This window comes from Accipiter gentilis, chromosome 2, assembly GCF_929443795.1.
Source record: "Accipiter gentilis chromosome 2, bAccGen1.1, whole genome shotgun sequence".
NCBI lineage: Eukaryota > Metazoa > Chordata > Aves > Accipitriformes > Accipitridae > Astur > Astur gentilis.
The window spans coordinates 26,934,708-26,958,208 of record NC_064881.1 but is presented as its reverse complement, the minus strand read 5'-3'; the positions used below and the strand labels follow the sequence as shown (position 1 = coordinate 26,958,208).

Below are 23,501 nucleotides of genomic sequence, written 5' to 3'. Positions count from 1 at the left end.
TAATTAAAAACAATAAATTACAAAGTTTGTAATTCATGCAGACCCTACTACAAGAACAACATATCGGCTTGTAAGAAGATACCTCTAAAGAAGCCTCTGTTCTAGTTACTAAAACCACAATTCAGGAAAGCTCTTAATACAGGATGAATTTTGGACACACATCCAAGAAATGTTATTTTGCTACCTTGCATGACACAAATCTTTCTTTATGCACTACTAATAATGAACAAATATGGCTTAAAATGTGACATGCAGTGAAACACACAGTTCCAGCACCAAGCTTCCCCTAGCAAGGCTGGCAGCTTTCTTCAGAGCCTGTCCCTGCTAGGCATCTTCAGGTCTGCTCTACAAAAAGCACAACCATTCATTGCACCATTGCGCTGGTCTCTGCTACCTAGTTTGAATTTTACAGCCTTCAGGGAGAAGCAGGATAAAATGCAAATTCCAAGTTTCTGCCAAAAACTTTTAAAAAATTAAATCTCCTCCTTTTCTATCCAAGAAATTATACATCGTATTCTTGCGATTCAGTTCACAAAATAAGACAGATATTGAAAAAAACTAAGCTGTTGGCAACTACCAATGCCCACACTGAAGCCTGAATCATTGAAATGGGGCAGATCTTACATCTCCATAGGTTTCCAAACAGCCATTGCTTAGGATTTCTCATTTATCTGCTCCTTTTTATATGGTAGTTTAAGTAGATTTCAGCTTTTCTGATGCGCAAAGTTTGGATTTTCCCGAATTTTAGATAGTGTTAGCAGAATTTGTAATCATTCATTAGTGCTTGTAAAAATCATTTGCTTGTGCTGTGTTCCGACAAACTAAAACCAGTAATTTTTTTACTAGTTTTGAAGCCACCTAGGTAAAGTCACTAAGACTTTCTGAAATGAGCTGAAAAAAATACCACATACCTTTTCCTCTCAGGTGGCCTCATTTGTGCCTCAACATATTAGCACCATCCTTCAGACAAATAAGGATAGCAGAGATGTTGTCCAAAGAAGGTTAAGTCAGGTCATGGCAGGAGATACCCTTGCACATCAGTTCCAGCCTGGCAGGGCAGTGCATACTTGGACCTTTGTACAGACCCAAACTACTGCTCATCATGTAAATACTAAAAATAAAATTGAATTATAAGTTTGATCCAGCAACGTGAGATGAGAAGTATTTCTAGCAGATGACAAAGGTAAGGGAGTCATTAACTAAGGAAATGTAAAAAAGGTATTAACTGAGGGTTCCCTTGTATAAGCTGTATGTGGATCTCATCATACTATGATTTCAAGAGGAGTTTAAGCAGGTGTAACTAAATAATGTAAAAGGCTCTAGCTGCACCCTTTCTAATGTATCAGTTCTTAGCAGAACAAAGGTGAACAGCACAATGTCCTCCTTGCCCTCAGGCTCCTCTTTGGACTGACATTCTTCTGATGCAGTGGTCTGAAGTGCTTGCCCTGGCAACAAAATGGGAAAAACAAAACAAAATGTAAAAAAACAAATCCTGTAAAAATGCAATGTAAACTTCCTCCCACCTACTGATCTTCTCCGGTATTTTGAGGAGTAACCAGCATGGCTGAAAGAAAAAAAATTATTATACACACAGCAGACAAGCCCCAAAATAGAGCACCTAGATTTTTTTTCCTCCTCTATGGGAAAGACCAGATGGAGGGAGAAAAAACAATACTCCAAGTTGAGATGGGTTGTCTCAAGCCTGTGAGGTGAAAGGAAAGGATATGTATAAACAGAAAATATGTAAAACAGGGAATATTTAATGTTTTTTCTTCGTCATGTATAAACAAAATACTTTTATGAATTGAGTCAACAAGTGTCAAGTATTTGGCTTTATGACTGCACTCCAACTGATTAACTGGTAACTCACCAAATGCAGTCTAGATAAACTCAGTGTCATTTCTGAGACTCTACAAAGGCATAGTAAAGACAAAGCAGTACATATATAAAAGTACTGTATAGAAATAAGAATCGTGTTGTAAGAAATATTCACATGGTTTCATATAGAAAGAATAAATTCAAAGATGCAGTCTTAGAGAATTAGATACAATGTCTGGATAAGGTTGAAGTCCTAGCTGTTTGTTATCTTTCAACTTTTGTATTATAATTCTGGCAAATTCCTCTCCTTGGCTATCTGAGGTATCAAGCAGTTGTCGGACTTTTGATGTCCTTGTAGGTTTGGTGCTTATAAGTTCATAGTCTTCTTTCATGAGTAAAAATCTTGACAGAAGAGCATCCAGTGACTGATTCAAACATGCTTCAGTCATCTGATCAATTATTTCTTCTCTTTTACTTTGGATCCATTGATGAGCTACATTCTGTTGTATGGTTTCCAAAATAAAATCTGAGATTGGAGAGGATAAAAAAAATAAAAATTAGTATTGTAACTGTCTGTCAATATATAGCACCATAGAATAAAAAACAAGCTGAGAAAGAGCTGTTTAAAACTTGTTTTTTTGGTCAGAAATACACTAGAATACTAAACATGCTTTTAGCATATTGTATTCCACATTTAAAATGTTCCACTTTGTCAGATTTGGTGGTTAGAGTATTTATTTTATTTGAATCACAGAATAATTTAGGTTGGAAAGAATCCTCAAAGAGGTCACATCTGGTCTAATGGCCTGCTCAAAGCTGGGCCAACTACAGGGATAACTCAGATTGCTCAGGGCCTTTTCCTGCTGAATTTTGAGCATCTCCAAGTGATGGGAATTCTACAGCCCCTGTGGGCCTCCTGTTCCAGTGTTCAACCTGACCTGGTACTGAAAAGAGCGAGGTGGCAACTTCACTTTGCGGTGGGACTTTTATTGAAGTTTACTTAAACCATCCCTGTAGTTACCTGCATATTTTCCTCAAACTGAGGATTTGTACAGTGCAAAGCTGCAGATTCTCATATTTCCAGAAGAGGGATGATGTGGCAGATCTTTATAGAGTTGCGTGTTATTGTATGGCCCATCAAAAATATCTCTCTGAATAATTAATCACACATTGAAGTTTCTTTTTGGTTGTTTTTTTTTTTTTTTTGGAAGCACACTTTTAACAGTTATTTGATGCATAGGAATATCATGCAGTGGGCTCTCAAGTAACACAGATCATTAAAGGTGAGATGCTGACACAGCAGCTGCTTCTCTTTGCCTCACCATTACTAAGAGGAAGACTGACAAGCCTAAAAAGTGGGGAGAAGTGACAGGCAACAAGATGAGTTAAACTCAAGCTAACTTTTATTCCTGTTCTGCTGGACTGCAGCACTGCTACACCAGTAGTAGGAAGGAGAAACAATATGAGCAAAGGGAATGGGATAAAGAAGACCCAAGGCAGCAGGAATTAAGTTTGCTTAAAAGGAGAGAAAAAAGCTAGAAGCTACAGGTACATGTACTAGATCACATTTTACATTGGTTTTACTTACTTTGTAATATAAGGCTACAAGGGCAGAATTACTTGCATTCTTAATTTGTCGAATGCTTTGTTTTCATTTTACAGATGAACAACAGTTTCCATTTCATACATGCATATATTGGATATTAGGACACTTATTGTGGATCTTGGAATTAAATCAGTGTTTGCTGTACCTGAAGGAATTGGTGATGACCGCAGCATACATGATGCAGAATTTGAGGCACCTGAACTACTTTTGTCAGATGAGGGAAAATAACTGTATGGATGCTCAAGAAGTTTGGCGCTCTGAGTTACAGAGATGTTTTCATCCGTGCTCTGACTGCTGAGAGAGTGTAGAACCCCAGAATTTCCATCTTAGGAAAAAAAAAAAAAAGGGGGGGGGGGGGGAAGAGCAAGCTGTATTACTTCTATGTTCAAATAAAACAGAGCCATCAGAGAATATTTAGGGTAATTCCATAAAACAAGTCATAACCAACCTAAATTCTCTTCAAACACATTATTCCTTACACTCAGGTTCTAGGTACCTTTATGTCCCTTATTTTTTACTAGGGCTTGACCATGGGTTTTGGAGGTCTTGTTTTATTTAAAAAAAACATTGAGAGAATAAATCCAGTAGATGTGAATGTAAAAAAAAAAGCACTGTATGACAGAAAATTTTTGTAGGAACTGGAAGAACAAAATAATACCTTCAAGTGTTTGGAGAGCTAGCTAGGAGTCAGCATGAAAGCCAACTAATTTATTTTGATGAAGTTTGGCAGCATTAACAAAGGTGGAAAGATTGAAAGAAAGATTCAGGTGGAGGGAAAGACCAACATTCAGTGGGAAGCCAATGGAAGCTTTTGGTAGTCCATCAAAACAGCATATGAGTTGAAGAAATCTTCATGTAAATGTTTGCAAAGAAAGGGAGAAAAAGGGTGTTTATTAGGTGGAAAGCTTAATAGTTTCTATTTTTAGGTTTTTTTATGGCAAAAAAAGATGACGGATATGAAAGCAGCAGTAGGAATGACTCAAAAGAGATGACAAATAGCTGATGAGAAACCAGTTACAGGGCATATGCCTAATTCTGTATACTGTTTTCATAGCAGACTTTCATAGTGTCACTTGATAAAGAGCTTCAGAGATGTTGGCTAAGAACCAGAGATGAAGATGTAAGAATTCAGATGAACATCTAAAGACACAATAAGAACAAGTAGCCCCCTAGACAGCTCAGGATTTATAGATACCCATCCAATGGGGGGTATTTGAAGGTGTATTGCTAGATCAAAGCATTGACCTGTGGAAGAATATGGCTATAAGTAAAAGGAGCAGGAGTAGGAAAACGTGAAAGAAATGACACTCTCATTATTTAAAAAATGGTGGACTAGAACTCTTAGTAACTAGCATTTCATTTCATTAAAGAGAGAGAAAGTAAGCTGGGCAGAGCTATATAGTGTAAAGCAGCAGATGTTATCTACTGCATGAATGAGAAAGGATTAGGAGACAACTGGTGTGAGTGAAAGATCATTTTAGAAAAGGATTTTAAACAGCTCTGCTGAGATTGTTATAGAACTCTAGGCACACACAGATCTTTAAGAGCATTAGAGACAAAATTACTGGGATTGTACTAGTATGGGAGAATGAACTTCACCAGTGACCACAGCATAAAAAATAGAAAAGTTAATGAAATTTGCAGATGTTATTCAGAAAGAACAGGTTGACTCAGGTTACTCAGAAATAACCTAGCTAACCTAGAAGACTGGAGTAAAAGAAGTGGAAATTTGGTAGCACAAAACATGAGATCTAGACTTTCTGCTTCAAGCTGGGGTTTATGATTTGGAATTGAGATGAGGAAAAAACCCACCTAGGTAGATTATTCTACAACGAAGATCTTGTGAGAAAGGAAAAATAAAATTCTAATGTATGTTAAGTTCTTATTTCAGGAAGAAAACACTTGTCATAACTCTTTTTTAATACTAAGTACAGATGTCTGGTAGCCTTAGTTCAATGACTGAAGTTAGAACATGTGCAGAGAGGACTAGTAGGATACCAGGAGAATGATGAAGCTTATTTTATAAAAGGACTTCAAAAAAGTGTATCCTGCTTGTCTAGCAAAACAAAGTGTATTAAAGGATTACTCTCTCTATCAGAAATAAAATGGGAAAAGAGCTATTTAAGCTTAAAGGAATGCCCATGAACAAGTGTGTGTATAAGCTGGCTAGGGAAGAAAAAGAGACTGAAAGTTAGAAGACAGTTTCTAACTCTGAAGGAGCAAGTTTCTGAAAAAGTATTCTAATTGTATTGGTGGAAAAAACAACTCAACTAAAATCTATAGCCATTAACTTCTGCCTTGGTGCCATGCCACACTCATCTCTTGCCAACAGCTACCTGGGAACAGATTGTCACCTGAAACAATTGCATCTAATTTAGGCAAAGTAAGAAGAATGTCAGTCTTGCTTTCCATTATAAAACTACCTGATGCAGATATTGGCAAAGTAATGACAAACACTTCTGCTGTAGTATGGTTTTGCAGACACTATTTTCACAGTATCTATACATACATGCAACAAAGTCTAAGCAGTGACTCTGTAAAGGACCACTAACTGATCAATCAGATTAACAGTACCACCACATGATACTCATCAATGACCTCCATGGGCAGATATGAAACTTTTTAACAGGAGCCAGCAGCAAGGGCTGACATTTATCATTATCTTACGGGATTACAGTTACAGTCCATGCTCGTATTCAATCTAATATTCCATTTTCTAAAATTCATCACAACATTCCTATTAAGCTTGGTAACCACAAGTTATTCTTCACCTTTAAGATTTTTATGTGGTGTGTATAGAGAAATGCTTGGGTAGAGGTACAGCCAAACTACACTACATTTGCTTTCTGCCATTTTCCCCCCATAACTCAAATTCCTTAAGCCTCCCATAATTTATTTTCCCTGGAATTCCTGCTGTAGTTATATCTTTCTAGTACATTGAGTACAAGCCCAGAATTGTGGATGTATTCAAACAGGGGGTGGAAAAGAAACTGCCTGTGCCCTCCTACTTCTACCAGAATACCTCCAGTTTTGCATCACTTCAGCACACTTTTTGATGTCCTACTTATAGCAGTGAAGTCAATCGTCTTGTCTCCTTTCACACCACTGGTCCCTGCAAAGCCAAAGGATGCTCCTTTCTTTTGAAATACATGTTTGCATTCTTTCAAGAGAAGAAACTCAAGTGCAGTTTTAGTTTCGTAATGTATTGCTATTTCACCTGGGTCCCATCGTATTTTTCTGGTTTCGGATGTCAGCAAAACCTCAAAATTGAGTTTTGTCTGGGAATTTTGCCAACTTTTATTCAGAAAAGGTGACAGCTACAAAAGGTCTGTGTAGATACTTTTGCAAGGCAATCTATTTATTAAAGCTGTTTTAGTCATTGAATCAAAAGCAATCAAGAGGTTGGGCTACATTAGAAACTTCCAGTTTACTCACCTTTAGAAGCACCTCAAAAGGTTTAGCCTTTTTTATCTTTAAAAGTATTTCACAAATGATTAACTAAACTGCTAAGAGTCTGAAGGGACAAGTAAATGCTATCTTGGCACTCAGGACCCTGAAGAGGAAAACTGAAGCTGTGAGCTGTGACGATTTCTCAAGTGACAGGAACAGAAAATCAGATCTAAAATACTCTAATTTTTTTACCGAGAGCACTAAGTTTACAAAACACATCACTTTTCTGACATAAACAGAGATCCAACTATCTATTATGCAAACACAATGTTACAGTGGGAGTGTAAAGCTGCAATGGCAACTTAAATTTATACGAAGTCATTAGTATCCCTACCTGATGAAAGGACATTACACTTAGGAACAGACTTGAGTCTTGATACATCTGGAGACATGCTCCGAAGGGGAAGTGCATCACATTGTATGGAGCCAGAATATGTTTCCTGAAATGATTCCAGTTGTATAATGAAAATGCACATTAAATAAATACAAAATTGCAATGATTTACAGAGTACTTTCCCATCACTGTCTTTTCCCTACTGTCTAAATGCTCAAGAGACAGCACAATTAAAATACAGTAAAAAAGAAGAAATCTGTGTAATCCTAATACTTCTGTTTTTCCAAAGCTGACAACAATTTTGTATAGAAGTTTAATTATTAGTACGAATCAAAAGAAGCAGCATTAAGAATCAAAATGTAAAAGCAAATCTATATGGCCCTGTAAAAGCAAGCTCCACAGAGATGTAAGGGAGTAGAAGACAGTCTCTTACAGGCTGCAGTCATTGTGTGCTGCATTCCTCCTTGAGGGACTGGCTTTCCCACACTTAGAGAATATACCAAACATGCCCTTCTTATTTCTGCCTACCCACCCTTTACTATCTTCACCTATACGGCTATGCATTTGTCAAACCCTGGCTCAACTAATGCTTTATGCCTTTCCTGACTGCATAGGAAAGTAAACTGCAGAACAATTCCCCCTTACTAAGTTAACAACCCTTTAAAGCTCTTTAATGACGCCGACATACCAAATGCAATTTGTAAAATATTTACCTCTTGGGGATTTAGAGGTATATTTAGAGATATCTGCTCCACATCTGCTTTCTTTCCACTCTTGCAAATACATCGTGATTCATATAGTGACTGCAAGAGACATATTTACCTGTATTAAATTTCTGCTATGACAAGATGACAGCTCTGTACAAACATGTTTCAGCCAGATACGAGATGAGATAAATGACAAAGGAGATTACATTTCTTTTAGCAAGCAAAAGTTACAACTTATTTGACCAACTCATGACTGTAACAAAAGCCACTTACCTTTGATCTCTTTAACAGAATTACTGCTTCCAGCATAGCTATTTCATCAAACGTTCGCAGGACTGGCTCAAGGTCTATTAAGCATTCTAAACAAAGAAAGAGTACTTTGCTGAAGGATTTAAGGTGGAAATTAAGTTTTCATTTCACTAAAGCTACTTTCTTACATTTACAAAAGTAATTTGCCTATTGATACAGAAGTTTCTTGCTTTCACCTGTTACAAATGCAACAGTTTCACATCACCAAAACAAAACCTGTCCTGATCTGGCCACCTCAGCACCCCCTGTCCAGGACTGTGCCTGACCGCAAGTCTTGCATTCCTGGAATGGATACATCGGTGGGTTTGCTAGATAGATAGACCCAGCAAGCCTGGTTTGCTAAATGGGACCAAATGGCACAAGACCTCCGAGTGGGTCACTGCCTTCCCGCTCCAGCAGAGGTGTTAAAGATTTCTATGAGAAAAATAAACAAACAACCCACCACAGCAAAATCCAGAATAGATGCTGTGCGGCAGGGCCAGAGAAGATGGTGATAGTCAAGGCACTGACCTATCACATCCAGGGAATCCAAATGATAGTGTCCTCATGCTCACCAAAGGCAGCAAGTCAGAGAAGTTAAAATCATCTGCTCACATAGGGAGACACAGGACCATCCAATAAACAAGTGACAACCTGTGCTATGCTTCCTTGCTTTCCAATGCTGAAAGGTTTACAAAACCAAGTATTTCAAATTTTGAGATGACTGTATTATAAAAATGTCTCTTTGAAACTGTGCTCAGGTACAACAAAACCTCAGGAAATGATGATGGCATATCACAATTCTACCGCATTTCTATGGACTCCAGCCATTTGGCAAAATCCATTTACCATACTAGCAATCTGTCACACTGCATCCTTATTAACATATTTTTATTTTTTACCACAGTTTTCCCATATTAACTTTTTTCCACTAACAACTTCAAGACATACATTCAATACTGGCATTCTAATTTTCTTGCATAAGCTAAACCAGAGTTTTACAGGTTTGGCACTTCACTTTCCAAACTGAAATACTACACTGTTAATTTTTGTTGATTATAATTTAATTGTAAGTACACATTCCAAGTGTTTTGGTTCCCCCCGTGTGTCCCCCCGGTGCTACGGTAATTGCAAAATTTCCCAATCAGTGAACTTTACTTCCCCTAATTTTGCAACAGTTTTGCAACTTCCTCTTTCTTTTTATGATAGTAAAGTAGGGGAAAAAGCAATGCATGTTTTCTTCAAAGACAATCTTACTACAGACATGGCACTAATAACAGAACCCAAATTATCTCACACTTTAGTACATATCCTGTGTAATTATCCCTTCAGTGTGACCATAGACTTTGATTGCTATTCTTTTTTGGTTAACTAACACAGGAAAACAAGAATACATAAGGAAATATCATGGTGTGTCTATTCTTTCTGATTTAAAAAAAAATTATAAATAGATGTATTTCCTTCCTTGGGAAAAAAAAAATTCACAATTTACAATCTTACAAACCAGACTCATGCCAAAATAAACTGACATTTCAAAATGTTCTTAATGCAAAAATAAGAATGCTTCAAAAAAGGTCATGTAATTAATTTTGGACTGTAAACTGAACATGAAGATGCTGTATGTGTTTGGATGTGTCCCCATTTTGTCCTCTGCCAAACCGATGCAAAAAAATGAAGTTATGAATGCTTCTTTGTAAGCTATCTGAACAGCAACTTTCTAACACACTTTCCAGTTCAAAGGAAGTATACCTATAAAGGTTTTCAAAATAATAAACAAACTTCTGTTCACCAAAGCTACAAATTAAACACTAAGATTACAGATGTCTCCACTCATAACATTAAAAAAAACCCCACAAAACAAACCCTAAAAAAACAACCCACCAGAACCAACTAAAAAACCCTAGTATTTCAGGTTTGGGTTATTGTATATTCAACCTAAGTAGTGAGAAACTTAAAATATAGAATTGTTTAAGCCAGAGCTCTTTGTACTGTTCTACATTTGAATAAATTCAGTAACACTCTTATTCTACATTTTTGCCTCTCCAAGGTCATTCAGCTTTCCCTACAGAATCAGGATCATGTTTTCTAAAGGTGCAGGGAAGAAGTTTTTAAAGCACACGCAAATTAAAGGAGCACAGTGAGACAGCTGCAGGAACCACTGTTAGCTTCACCACACTGACATATGTGACTACAGCAACACTTGCAAGAGCAAATTTCACAGCTGAAAACAGGTCATCACTTTCTGCCAATTTTGATGGAATTACTTTTACACAATAGCCAAACAATAACTGAAAGTCACCACAAAATTAAGCATATTAAGGAGAAATTGTTATGGGGAATGAATTTGGACTCAACATACACTAAGTATGTTGGTTAAGTGCAACAAACACAGGTTTGCAAAAATCAAAACAAAACTTTTCCAGTTCACACTAAGCCACTCTAATCTTTACAAGCTCGCGCTTCAGTCTTTTTCTCTAAATTCTGCAATCCCCTGTAAAAAAGGCTGTAGGTATCTATATTTGGTCTCATCAACAAAAAGCTGAACAATGGAAAGATGGGAAGAAAAAGTTAAGTGTGTGGGTTCAATCAGTTCCTGCTCAATCTGGGAGGTGGAACAGCCAAAGACAGTCTCAGTGAAAAAGATTTAAACTGAGATGCAAATGCAAGGTGAAGTCACTATAGATTATCTGATGTGCAATGGTTTGTTGATGCGTTCACCAGCTTGCTCATAAATCCATCAGTGCTCATTCTATACTTCTCTTCCCCACCTTCTTAAAAAAAGTTCTCCTCAACAATAAACAAAATCCCCCAAGTCCAAGTAGTTAAAGAAAACATGCTGCTCTTTTACAGGTAAATTAGAGACGGCAAAGGCAAGACTCCAACTAACAACTTGGTTTTATGGCATACACGTAGTTCTATTCAGAAAAGTTTGTTTATAGGCATGGTGGAAGTAAACAAGCACCTTATCATATGCTACAAGACTGAGCACATATATCTCTTGATATCTTTGCCACTTCCCTTTTGTGACTATAACCTTCCTCTATAAGTACCATGTTCAACAGAAATCTGGCAATTTAAAAATCTTTTCCAATTATGCAAGGTAAACTCACTTAAGAACGACGGTCTTTCATCTGGGTTTTGTGCCCATCCACTTCCTATCAATCTTATGATGAGCACTCGATGAGGAATGTCCATTGATAAACTTTCTTCACTTAAGTCTAGTCGCTGTCCTTGTGACACACTATACATTATCTGCAAGGGGTTTATAACTTCTGTCAAAATAGACATCGTGCAGTCATTAGAAATATATGCAATATAAATAGCTTACTATAGGAGGAATAATTTATTTTCAAACATAGTATTTCTACTTTACCAAAATCAGGTTATGTTTCTTTTTTTTACAAAAAAAATGTATTTTTAATTTATCAAACAACACTGTAATTTAAAAAAAAAACAATACAGAAAAAGATTCTAATTTGAAAAGTAACTCAAAGTGTTCCTCAACAAGCTTACAAGTTGAATCATTAAAAAGTAACCCCTCAAATGAAGTCCCAGGGTACCCAGGTCTCAGATTTAGCCTTTATGTAAGGCTGGAAAAATAAGTTAAAGGAAGACATGGCCTTACCTTCAAATGGCTGTTTCCTGGACATCACTTCCCACATAATAATTGCATAACTGTTCAAAGTGTAAAAAGTATAGAAGACACTATTTTAGATTACCAACACTTAATAACACAATGTTCTCAGCTTTACATTTTCTTAAAAACATTTTGCTAGAACGATCGCGTATCTGCACATGGGACTGACTATAGCTAACTACAACAATGATCTGAATATACGAAGACTAGCAGGAATTTTAACCAGTGACTTCAACCAGAACTAGTTAGTAATATTAAGTACAAAAAAGTTACATGGCATATAAACTCCTATTCCAAATCTCTATTAGCTTTGCTCTGCTAAAACATTATGAACTATGTACATGCAGTTTAAATCTCAGTATGCAAATTAAAGTAAGCCCCAGAGTCCCAACTGCTCTGTCCTAACTGCAATACTGTGGCATCACCCCAGTCTGGACTGACACTCTCTGACATTCCCACGGGAAGTAGGGTACTAGCAGGGAGGATGGCTTTCACCCACACCTCTATCCCAACACAAAGTCAAAGAGTCAGGTGAGATACAGACTTGCACCCAGGAAGCACACCCCAGCTTCCCACACAGACAGACATACTTTCAACATATGCAATCTTCTCTATAGTGAGGGATGTCCCTTACATACAGCATTCACTTTACAAAAGAGACTCTCAGGAAGAGCCCCCTGAACTATACCTAGGAGACCAAACATGCATCTGCTTACTCAAACCGGTGACATTTTTTTCCATTCACATCAACATAAATGGGAAGTGGTTCAGTGAATACAGACCTGCTCCACCTTTAGTAGACTAGTCACTCTCCTCAGTTGTCAGGATATATTAAAAAAAAGGTAACTTTAAACAACTTCGTAATTTAAATAAGATTAGATGATTTCATTTAAAGGAAGCATTGAATTCATTTATTAAAAAAATAATCAATGCAGTTAAAGCAAATAAAAGAGAACAAAATAACATAAAATAACGTAAAAACCCCGAATCTGGCTTTCCTATTTAAGAATAGGAATTTGGTGTGCGGAATAAATCTAGTAGTTCTAAAGCTAAAATGAGTGAGCAAAAATATTTCACTGCTTAAGAACCTAATTTCCAATATCAAACATATCCTTGCAAACTTACGTCTTCTCCCTTATTTTTTTAGTAAATCAATTTAAAAATATATTGAAAAGCTTTTAAAATGTTACTTCAAAAAACGTGAAATCCAATTTCCACTGAGGCAATAAAAATGAAACTATGCAAAGGATTATTTTTTTGCTAAAGAAGAATTACAGTTATCAGACTAAATGTTTGCTCAACTACTGAAATAACTGTACACAAAGACAGTATTTTCCTACACCACTAAGAAGTACCAAATCTTGCATACAGGTTACATCTAACTGCCTCTAAGCATTACATCATCTAGCAGCTACCAGTCAGGAAGAATAAAAAAAATTAAGAACGAACGAAATAACTGACACTTAAAATCAATCATTTAAATTGAGCTTTCCTAACTACTTATTCCATTCATATTTTAACATTCATCAATGTTAAAAAATATTCAAGTAACTTTTAATAAAAGCAGTCCTCCCTGTTAGAAAGCCTACTTTTAATGCATTTCTGAGAAATTCATGCAGGCTGATTTTTCTGGCATGGCAAATTGTTCATTTTGTAAAAGTTAATGCTGCTTGACTGTTGCTTAAGAGATTTGTTTCTTTAAGAAATATCCTTCCTCACAAATTAGCTTCAGTATCTAAACAACAATCAGATGTATCTGCTGTGGTCAATTAATCAGACATCCAGCCTTTCACTCAGTTTGGAATCTTTCTACAATTAAAGATTATTTTCTCAATTCTACAACACTGCAGCATACCACTTCCTGCTGATTACCCTTTACACTATTCATGTTTTCCTTTCTTATTTCTGCTTCATAGCATCTCCTTCAGATCCTGAGCACAGATCTTCCTGTGTGACCTTTCTGGTGGTAATTTCCTTCACTGTCTGCCTTCACGTCTTCCTGCCTTGAACTGCCATCTCTTTACAATGTTGTCTTATTTTCTCTTCTCTCATCTCAAATAATCTCTTTCCTTCCCAATTTATCAGTTTTCTAAGCTCTTCTACTGATCTTTTCTCTCCTATTTTCTCCCATTTGGTTGTTATTCCTCTACAGGCATTTTTTTTTTCTTTCTAACAAATATCAGTCTTTCTCATCTCCACTCACTCATTAAGCCACCAGCCACATTTCCAAATCATCTAAAATCAGAAGCCAGGGGAGATAACATCACACTGATACTTCTTTCCCCATAATATACCATTATTCCTTTTCAGTGTCTTCCTAGTCCAGATTTTCTCATTATAGGGTGAAGAAAGCAGGTATGTTACCATCTCTATTCTCTGGACAGGAATGTCATGGAACTTCATGTGCCCCTTAAGGGTAAGGGATAATTAAGAGAAAAAGTGGTCTCCCTGAAAGTCAGTAAGACCCTCTGAGACTGATTAATCTCTCACCAAAATATAACCCTGTCAAAGATAGCTGAAGGAAAAGGTGGTAGAGTGCAACAGAGAAATGGAATTTGTCACAGTGATATGCCTCTTCAGGCCTCCTCAAAACTCCATTTACATGTGACAAGTTCCTCCACAATCATTCAAGTAATCTTTGAGCTCTCCAAGCCTTTTCAGATTAGCTAATTGTAACTCCAATATCCTAAGAGCAATTGCCGTTTTGTTATATGGGTTGCCGCCTCTCTACCACTTCCTATTCTATTAGTTCTACTATTCAGAACTGACGCAAATCTACCTGAACTTTCATAAAGTTATTCCTTAAGGAGATCTCTCTAAATACTTTCTCCAACCCCATTACCCTGATTTTTCCTAACCCCTTTCCAAAAATATGTTTTCTTCTTTCCCCCGAGTACATTCTGCAACTTATGTTAATTGATCTGCACAAATTACAAGGGTATGTGCATTGAGTTAACAGTGAGCTTTCTTCCTTCCCTACATTGTCTGTATGTGTACACTGATTTATAGAAACCAGTCTTCTCTGTCTGTTTCCATAGTTCTAGCTTAATTTCTGGAGCATTACACTTGTCACAGTGTTTCCTAAAGAAACGAATCACTAAATCCAGCTACCACTCAATTCTTTTTTTCCCCAATTAATTTTGCTTATACATCTATGATACTACTACTGAAAATAATAGATTTGCTGAGAATATGTTAAAATCTAAGTTCCGTAAATCAAATCTGAATCCAAACTGCAAAGCCCACTTGAGAACAACAGGAGTTACCTGTAGATATCATGTTTTACACTTGCACGCGTTTTCTGACTGGGATTGTAATCTTCAGGTGGCATGTAGATAATTGTCCCTCCTTCTGGCAAAGAGGTTTCACTTCGTGATTGCGACATGGATATGACACGCCATTTTGACATGCCAAAATCTGCAATCTGGAAAGGACAAATCAGTTGTTCTGAGAAGAAAAACTAGATTTATCTGCTCACCATTGTTAGAAATTCCTGAAATATGCCCAAAAGAACAGGTCACTTAAAGTCCTTAACTGACACACAAAAAGTATGTGGTTATCCTAGCAACAAGAAACACCAGCTCCAGTTCAGAAAACATTCCCAGGTCATGACTCATGCTATCCCTATAGCCCTGCCCTATCCTGTTCTTTTAAGGAAGGACTCATATACTCTATGGCTGGGGAATCTCCTATGGAAGTCTGTCCTGTATGAAAAAAAATCACTTTCTTTGGTTAAAAAAAGGAAACAAAAAAATGACTGAGTACTTCTAGCTCCCTGGTTGTGAAGAAAGCACAAATTTAGTATAAATCATAATAGCTCTACGTAACTTAGCTTGCAGATATCCGAAGACAATTGCTTTCACAGAAAAATTTTAGGGCACTCCACCTCACCCCCAAAACTATGAAATATTAATCTTGAATTAATAATTTTGATATGCTGAAATTCTGCGCTGCAAAAAGTTGCTGAACATTTTCTTTACTGTGCACTCTGGGGCCTTGTCCCCTCCTAGAGAGTTTACAGTACATCTACATAAAGAATTAATCGACTACCGTTTACATTCCCAGACATCCACAAGCCAGGGAGCAAGATGTCAGATGAGGTTACGGGTAGGGAGACAAAGAGCCAGCAGAATAAGCTTGTGGGCTGAGCTGCAGAGTGTCTGGCATACAAGGGAGAAAGATAAGCAGCCAGCTACGAGCTCTGCACTTGTCCAGGATTTGCATAATAGCAAAAATGTTTTCAACAAAGATGCCTGTGTGAGCACTGTAGCAGCTAAGATAACAGAAATAAGCTTTCTGGAGAGCATACAGTCAAAATCCACAGCAAAATAACCCTTTTTTCTCTACAACTCACTCTCATCAAGACTTCCTCACTGTAACTGGTCGAGTTTTCTTGTTCATTCAGTAGATCCGGGACTGCCAGAAGCACTCTATGAATGGTGTTACTTTTGTACATATGTAATACTTCTTCTATTTGGCATGCATGAGAACTTTTCTTGCATTTCCTGCCAGTTGTCCTAATTTAGAGAATCTTGCTTTACCCCCAAAAAACACTTAAAACCCCTAAGGACAGTCTTCCAGAGACTCCTTACAGGAGGCAGAGCAGGTATGCAAGTGTTAACCTCTTCCCTTCAATTGCTCCAGCAAAGCAACTGTTTAGATGGGGTCAGGCAGAGCACCAGACCACACCAATGCTGTTAGGGATTAAAAAAAAAGAGAGTGGATAAAAAATTACTTGGACCAGTTCCCCAATCAGGTTTACCAGGAAGCTTGAGAGATAGCAATACCAGCACAACTGAGTGGGAGGAGGTATGACCTGCTGAGGGTGTGAGTGGAGACAAAGCTGCATAGGGCACCTTGCTGCCAAGAAAAAAGTCTTTGACAAGGAGAAAGAACAAATCAGCACTGGATCTTTGATATTTGCTCAAAGAACTCACAAAAAGATTAATCTCATAGTAACAACTGAAGCTTTCGCCATGCAAGTATAAATTAAGTGCAAAATACCTTTTATTGCTCATTTAGTTGAATAGTATATTCTATCAATTTTAAAAACAGAAGATTTTTTTTAAAAAAACAAACCAACCCTTGCAATTATGGAAGCACCTAACCATTTTGTCAGAAGTAATTTTAGTCTCTTTTTTCACATCATGGCAGTAATACTTTAAAAGGCAGAACTAAAGATTTAAACTAATGTCACTTCTCTGTATATGTTTGCTTGCTCTAAGGAGCTTCACAAAAGCCATCTTCCAACATGTTCAGATTTTGCAGTTACGTTTTACATGTTCTTATACTACACTAACAGAACATATACGTACATATTGCATGATAAATTTCAAATGGGGTATTAACATTTGAATTTGACCTACTGTCCTCCAGTACTAACTTGTCTCAGCATCTCAGACAAGAACCCTTTCTATTTTCTTCTCTGAAAGGGCCGGACATAGCTACCCTTGGAAGGCTGCCATATGAGAGTGTCACTGCTACTGAGTATCAGCTACTGCTATAGCAGAAACAGCCCAAATTCTGGCATTCTGGTCTTTTCAGATGGATCATATCCACACTTGAGCAAAGCAGAGTTTTCAAAAGAAAAACTCAAAAGTTCTGTCTGCAAGGATAGAAGAAAATGTCTGGCATACAATTATACCCCCTCTGTATGGCCACATCCTCACTCTTCTTCCTCTACTTCGATCATTCTGAATGATCATTCTGATCATTCTGTATCATCCTCTGTATGGCCACATCCTCACTCTTCTTCCTCTACTTCGATCATTCTGTATGCTGAAGAACATGAAAATTAATAACTCTACCTTGACATGAAACTCATCATCCAGCAAAATATTCTGGGTTTTCAAGTCATGATGCAGCAATGGAGGATTCATGTTGTGCAAATAGTTTACTCCCAAAGCAATTTCATAAAGAATGCGGAATCTCAGGCACCAGGGAATGTCAGGATATACATCTTTCTGCCAAAATAAAACCACAAAACCAGAATATAATCCTCAGTTCTGATCTAACAGCACAACACAGACATTTTTATAAGAAGGAAGTGACTTTGACAAGCAGTAATCTTTCAAAACATATTACATGAACTCCTTAAAAAATTGTAACTGAGCATTAAGACTGGTTAGCTGTTGAAACAAATATATAAGTATTAATCATGCAATGTTATGTTTCCATTCCCTAGCATTCACATAATAGTTTATGACTGCTATACATTATGTAGGACATTTACTACATTACTCATTCATATAGAAATATGATAGATGAACTCCTGTATGAAACTTACAACCCACAGATTATGAGTACTACACAAAGGAAGGCAAGAATCATATCTTCAAGTGACATTGGGGAAAAAAAAAAAGCTGTGGTGAAACTAGGCACAAAATACTACCTTTATAAATATTAATACACCAAGAAAAAGGCAGTAAAACTCAACCGAAATCTTAAAAGTTACATTGACACTAGAGCCTTTATGAAAAACACACAGCTGAGCTCTCTGAGGCATGAGATATGTATTGATTGAAGGTACAAAGGAGACTGCAGTGCTGTTGAGACAAAACTGCAGTAGCTTTAGAATAGCAACACTGGATGCTCAGACCAAGCTAGTGGGAGCAGCTGAGAGTTCAGCACAGGAGAACTTAGCCCTGAGAGTAAGATATGGTAGAAATATCCATATCTGTTTAGATTAGCAATATTTGACCTCTACAAACTGAAGTAAAAATCTTCATTTTTTTTAATAAAGATTCAAATTCAGGAAAAAACCCTCATCTTTGTGTGATCTTTACATTGGCAATAATTCTGAAACCCAGGCTTAAGTAAGCATAAGTATTTCAGCTTCTAATTAGAGAACAACAGAAGCTTTTAAAGTGATTGTATATAATAATTCAACACAAAGCCAGTCATAGGTCATGACATTAAAGGAAAAAGTGTAATAAAACTAAAGTCTGCTGAGTTTGGTTGTCTTTTTGGGATACAGAAAGTATATCTGAGCACCAAAAACTACTAGTGATAATGACTGTCCTTTAATTTGAAATATTACTAATAACACACTTTACTATACTACTTTCCTTAAGTATGGAAATCACAATCTATTTGAAACAACCAGGGACTGTATTTAAAGACTGCAAGTACACTTACCCCATGTAAAAGCTGGTTTAATGATCCATTTGTCATGTATTCTGTTACTATCCCCAGAAATTCAGGCTCGTTGCAAATTCCCAAAATTGGCAGAATGTAACTAAACCTGGCTTTGTGCAATATCTCTGCTTCTTTTAGAAGGTGGTTTCTATCACTTAAAGAAAACAAACAAACAACAAAAATTACCATACCAATACTAGGAAATTCAAAGCAAGTGTTGGCTTCACTATATTCTCTTTAAAAAATTATGTATCTTTATGCAGTACCACCACCTTTCACCATTTGTTTCCTACTATGCTGTTTTGATAACAAGATGCTGTAAGACAAATTAGAATCTGCAAATACAAATACGAGATAGCTTCCCCAGTTTTGTTGTAGCGCACAAATCTCTCTTTCCATCACACATTTCATCCATGTTTCCAGTATACAAGGATACAGTCAGAACTGCAACTTTCATCATCCTGTGTAACCATTACGGTAATAACCAGCTACATTTGTCCTATTTTACTGCCCATCTTCAAAGCCTGAGTTTTCACTGAAGCCCAATATTCATTTCCTACGGAGTTGAGATTTTAATACTCACAATTCTCCAACCATTTAAATTTAGTGGACACTGACATGAACTAAAATAATATGGGTTAAAGGAGTGCACCTTCAGTTTCTGAAGGAATGGAATGACCAACTATGTAAGGTTTTCACATAAAATTGTTCCTTCAAACTGGGCCTCTGCTTTGAAGCACCCTCTGAAAAAAACATTCTGTGGTTGCACAGGAAGCAGGAAAGGACCAGCCTCATGATGCCTGAATTTGGCTGTGTGAGTGCTCTCTGTTACATCAAACCTCCTCATAAATGTGAATTTGATGCATTTTACAAATTCAGCACTTGCAGCATGTGGATTCGAGAAGCTCAAGTTTTATTTAAGATTAAGTATGCTCCTATCCCTAAAAATTATAAACTATTTGGTATGCCTCATATCTCAAATGTTCTTGAAAAAAACAGGTTTGTTGACAGTGAAGATACCTGGACCATGAAGGATAATTCTAAGAAAAAAGATTTAGGTTTTATACTGCAGAGACTGGTACAGGTACAAGTACGTGACTAGGATATCCAAATACAGGACTCTTACAGCACATCTAAGACTGATCCTTTGGATGTGAGCCAGTCAGATTCAGAAGCAATACAGCTGTGCAGGGGCACGGCTGCATATAAGCCAGGGCTATGCCCATCAAAATTTGCTCAACACAGCACTGTGTTAATGTGACTATACAGCTCCCAGGTGAGAGCCGGCTTGCGTCCATCAAGCTTGGGGCACACACAGAAGAGCTCACGTCAGTCTGGACCCATTGATGTAGGTCTAGCACTCACAAAGAAAAGACGGTCAGAGTGTATGGGGAAAAGAGGAAGCCTGGAGAACTAAAGCCTGCTGCTTTTACGACAGGAAAATTTCACATCCATCTAAATTCGAAGTTAAGGGCAACTGTTGGTCCTTATCTATGTGATGGAAAAAGGCTTCTATTGGAAACTCTAGGAAACGATCAAAGTAAAAAGGCAGCCTTCCAGAAAAGCATGGGACAAAAGACCCAACTCCCTCCCTTCCTCCCTCTCTCCAGAAAAGACTAGGTTTGAGAAAGCTAGGGGTTTTCCCAGACTGTGAGGCACATCTGCATGGGATTCAGTTGTAGCCATGAAATGAGTTGCAACATATCAAGGTCTATTCCTGTGTCTGTAACTCACTTCACCTTTGTCTGCTCCATACCAGAAGGGCATTGAGTAATGCCTAAATTAAAACAAGCCCACAATCGCTTCCCAGCTGGCTTTGCTCTTTGGCTGGTCATACAGCAAGTTTTGGGATACACAGCGCAGGCTTCCTGTTTGGGGAATTAACTGCCCCGTGAACACTTCCCTTTTCTTGACAGCACTTACAGGATGGCATTTTATGTTGCCTGCTATACAACCAACAAATCACTTGCTGCAGAGACTCGGGTATAACACATCTCTTACAGCTTTTGGTCTTCTCATAGCACTTCCAAGCTTTGCATGACACATGTAGGTGGCTGAATTATTTTGATTACCTCAGCTACCCTTTTCATCATAATTTCACAGGTTAGATGTCACACTAGTCTAAATTCTTGCAAGGCTAAAAATAATATTTGCTGTTTTCTCCCAAGTGAGTTCAGAGGAGAATAATTTCTGATTAGCAGGGATTTAAGCAGACATTTAAATTAAAGAAAAAAACCCAAAACCAACAATAAACTTATCCGAGAACACAATATTCCTGCTTAATAACGTAACTGAGATTCCAGTTCATTCTGGCAAGATTTCAGAGATAAAGCCTGTGTGTACACACCTGGGGAATAAGAGGCGAGATAGCTTAAAACAACTTATCTTATATTCTAGCATATTGAGTCACAAGACTAGAAGCCTTGTTATTTTGAGTGAAGCTATTCTGCCTAGATGCCTAACACTAGATCAAAGAAACCTGAGGCAGTAAAGATAAAAGACACCTAGATAAGACACAAGAGGCAGGTTTACAGTCGGGCAGGCTTCAGACAGCCCAAGAAGAGGCAAATTTGCACTGATATGATAAAAAACTGGCACTATAGGGAGTGAATGAGGTAGAGGTGGATGAAAAATTATTACCTGCTGCTCCCTTAAATGGAGTGACAGCTCCTGTAATAAACATGCTGTCACTTGGGCCCAAGAAAAATGGGGAACACAACTGCTACAAGTTGAAGAGCTACGGAAAGTATCAGTTGTACATGGGGGCCTACAAGCCTATTACTTTAAATAAGCTTCTCTCAGTACTGTGAGATCTGGGGGGGGAAAATAAAAATAAAAATCGTGCATTGACTCGGAGAAACTTCTTCTAGGAGCTAGAAACAATCTCTGGTGGATAAAGTAATATATTCCTTATATTCTCTCTGTCTCTCCCTGTAAACAACAGATCTATAGTATTCACTGTATTTTAATATCCTGCTGATACTTCAGCAAAATGGTCAGCAACCAACAGACGAGAAAGAAGCTGAAGTGTGCAAATCCCACCTTGAGGAGGAACCAAGGTGCACACTGCAGGAGAAAAAGCCTTCAAAAGAGGCAATCTGCTTTCTGTCTCACACGCCGAGACTGAAACCACTCACTTTCAACAACCGAAAGAGGGGAAGCTCCAGGGCTGGTACGTGCCTCCTCATGGCTCCAGCTGAATCACGCTTCGCGGGATCTCCTTTGCCCTCGGAATTTAAAGCCGCGCTGCCTACCGAGACGCCCGGTCTCTGATCCACCAACCCGAGAAACCCACCCCGCTATCTTCGCCGCGGCAGCGGGAGCGTGGGGACCCCCTTCTTCGTTTAGGGGAAAGGGGGGCTCGGCTCGGCTCGGCTCGGCTCGGGGGGTGATGGGGGCGGCGCGGCTGCCGGGTGAGGGGGTTCCCCCCTCACCCGGCAGCCGCGCCGCCCCCATCACCCCCCCCCCCCCCCCTTCCCGCGAAGCCCCATGCCGGCCTTCCCCCTCCCCGCCCCCGTTACCTGTCTAGCAGCGGCCCCTGCAGGCATTTGAGGGCCACCGGGACCCTCCAGTCGGCGTGGCGGGCGGCGGACACGGTACCGTAAGCGCCGCGGCTGATAAAACGCAGATCCGGGAGTTTGCTGGAAGGGATGGAGGGGAGGGCGTAGCTGATGGCCCCCGCCGGGCCTCCGCCGTCCTCGCCGCTCATCCTCGCACTCCGCCGCCGGGGGCGGCCGCGCCGTCTCTCCGGCGGGCGCAGCGGAGCCCGGAGGGCCGCTCCCCTCGGCCTCCTTCCCCGCCTCTTCCCCCGCCTCCTCCCCGGCCGGCCGGCAGCCCGCTCCTCCTTCGGGCCCCGCGGAGCGGCGACTTCCCTTCCCCGAGGAAAACGGCCTCCCGCGGGTCGCCGGGTCGGGAAAGGAGGGGCCGCCGCGGTGGAGTCTTGCGGGGAGGCCGGCGGGAGCGCGGTGCCGGCCCCGGCAGTGTCCCGGCAGAGCTGCGCCGGGGCAGCGGCCTCCTCCTCGGGGGGGGGGGGGGGGGGGAGCCGGGGCGCGGTGCCGGGGGGCATCCCCCGGGCCGGGGACGGGGGAGAAGGGGACAGCGTCCCCCTCCGTCCGGGCGGCGGTGGCCGTGTTACTCCCGCTGCCGAGAGGCGTTGCGGGCCGCCGCGGCGCCCGCCCGGCCGGGAGCGCCGCCCGCCGGAGCGGCGGTTTGCGCCTTTCCGCGTGTGGATCCGCTGCGCTTTATTTATTTATTTATTTATTTATTTATTTATTTATTTATTTATTTATTTTTAGGATAGCAGCGTTGCAAAAAGGTAGTTTTGACATTTCTAGAAAGTGCTGGTGCAGCCTTGCCCCGGCTCAGGGAGCTGCCTGATCGGCTGATGGGACTGTGATAGTTCTGCGTGAGCGTTACGCAGGAAGGTTTTGCAAGGCCTGTTCGCCAAACCAAGCTCTCACAGACTAAAAAAAACCCCCACTTTAAATTAAAGTTAGAAGTCTGCAGCTTTCCACAAGGAGTGAC

General features: G+C 39.2%; 1 protein-coding gene across 5 annotated transcripts; it reads right to left on the bottom strand.

The window, feature by feature from the left end:
• Nucleotides 1-1,740: 1,740 nt before the first annotated feature.
• On the bottom strand, nt 1,741-22,749 carry RIPK2 (receptor interacting serine/threonine kinase 2). Of its 5 annotated transcripts, none has more exons than XM_049819232.1 (11): nt 22,499-22,747; nt 18,978-19,131; nt 17,648-17,803; nt 15,107-15,264; nt 11,829-11,878; nt 11,314-11,475; nt 8,189-8,274; nt 7,922-8,011; nt 7,209-7,314; nt 3,570-3,749; nt 1,741-2,344 (listed from the first exon to the last, which is right to left on the bottom strand). In XM_049819232.1, exons 1-11 carry the CDS (start codon nt 22,684-22,686, stop codon nt 2,019-2,021), a joined length of 1,656 nt encoding a protein of 551 aa, XP_049675189.1. In that variant the 5' UTR covers nt 22,687-22,747; the 3' UTR covers nt 1,741-2,018. The 5 variants fall into 5 exon arrangements, with proteins under 5 accessions (XP_049675189.1, XP_049675213.1, XP_049675206.1 ...); XM_049819256.1 differs by having other exon boundaries at nt 22,578-22,673; XM_049819249.1 differs by lacking the exon at nt 22,499-22,747 and adding an exon at nt 22,115-22,338.
• Between the last annotated feature and the right edge of the window lie 752 nt (nt 22,750-23,501).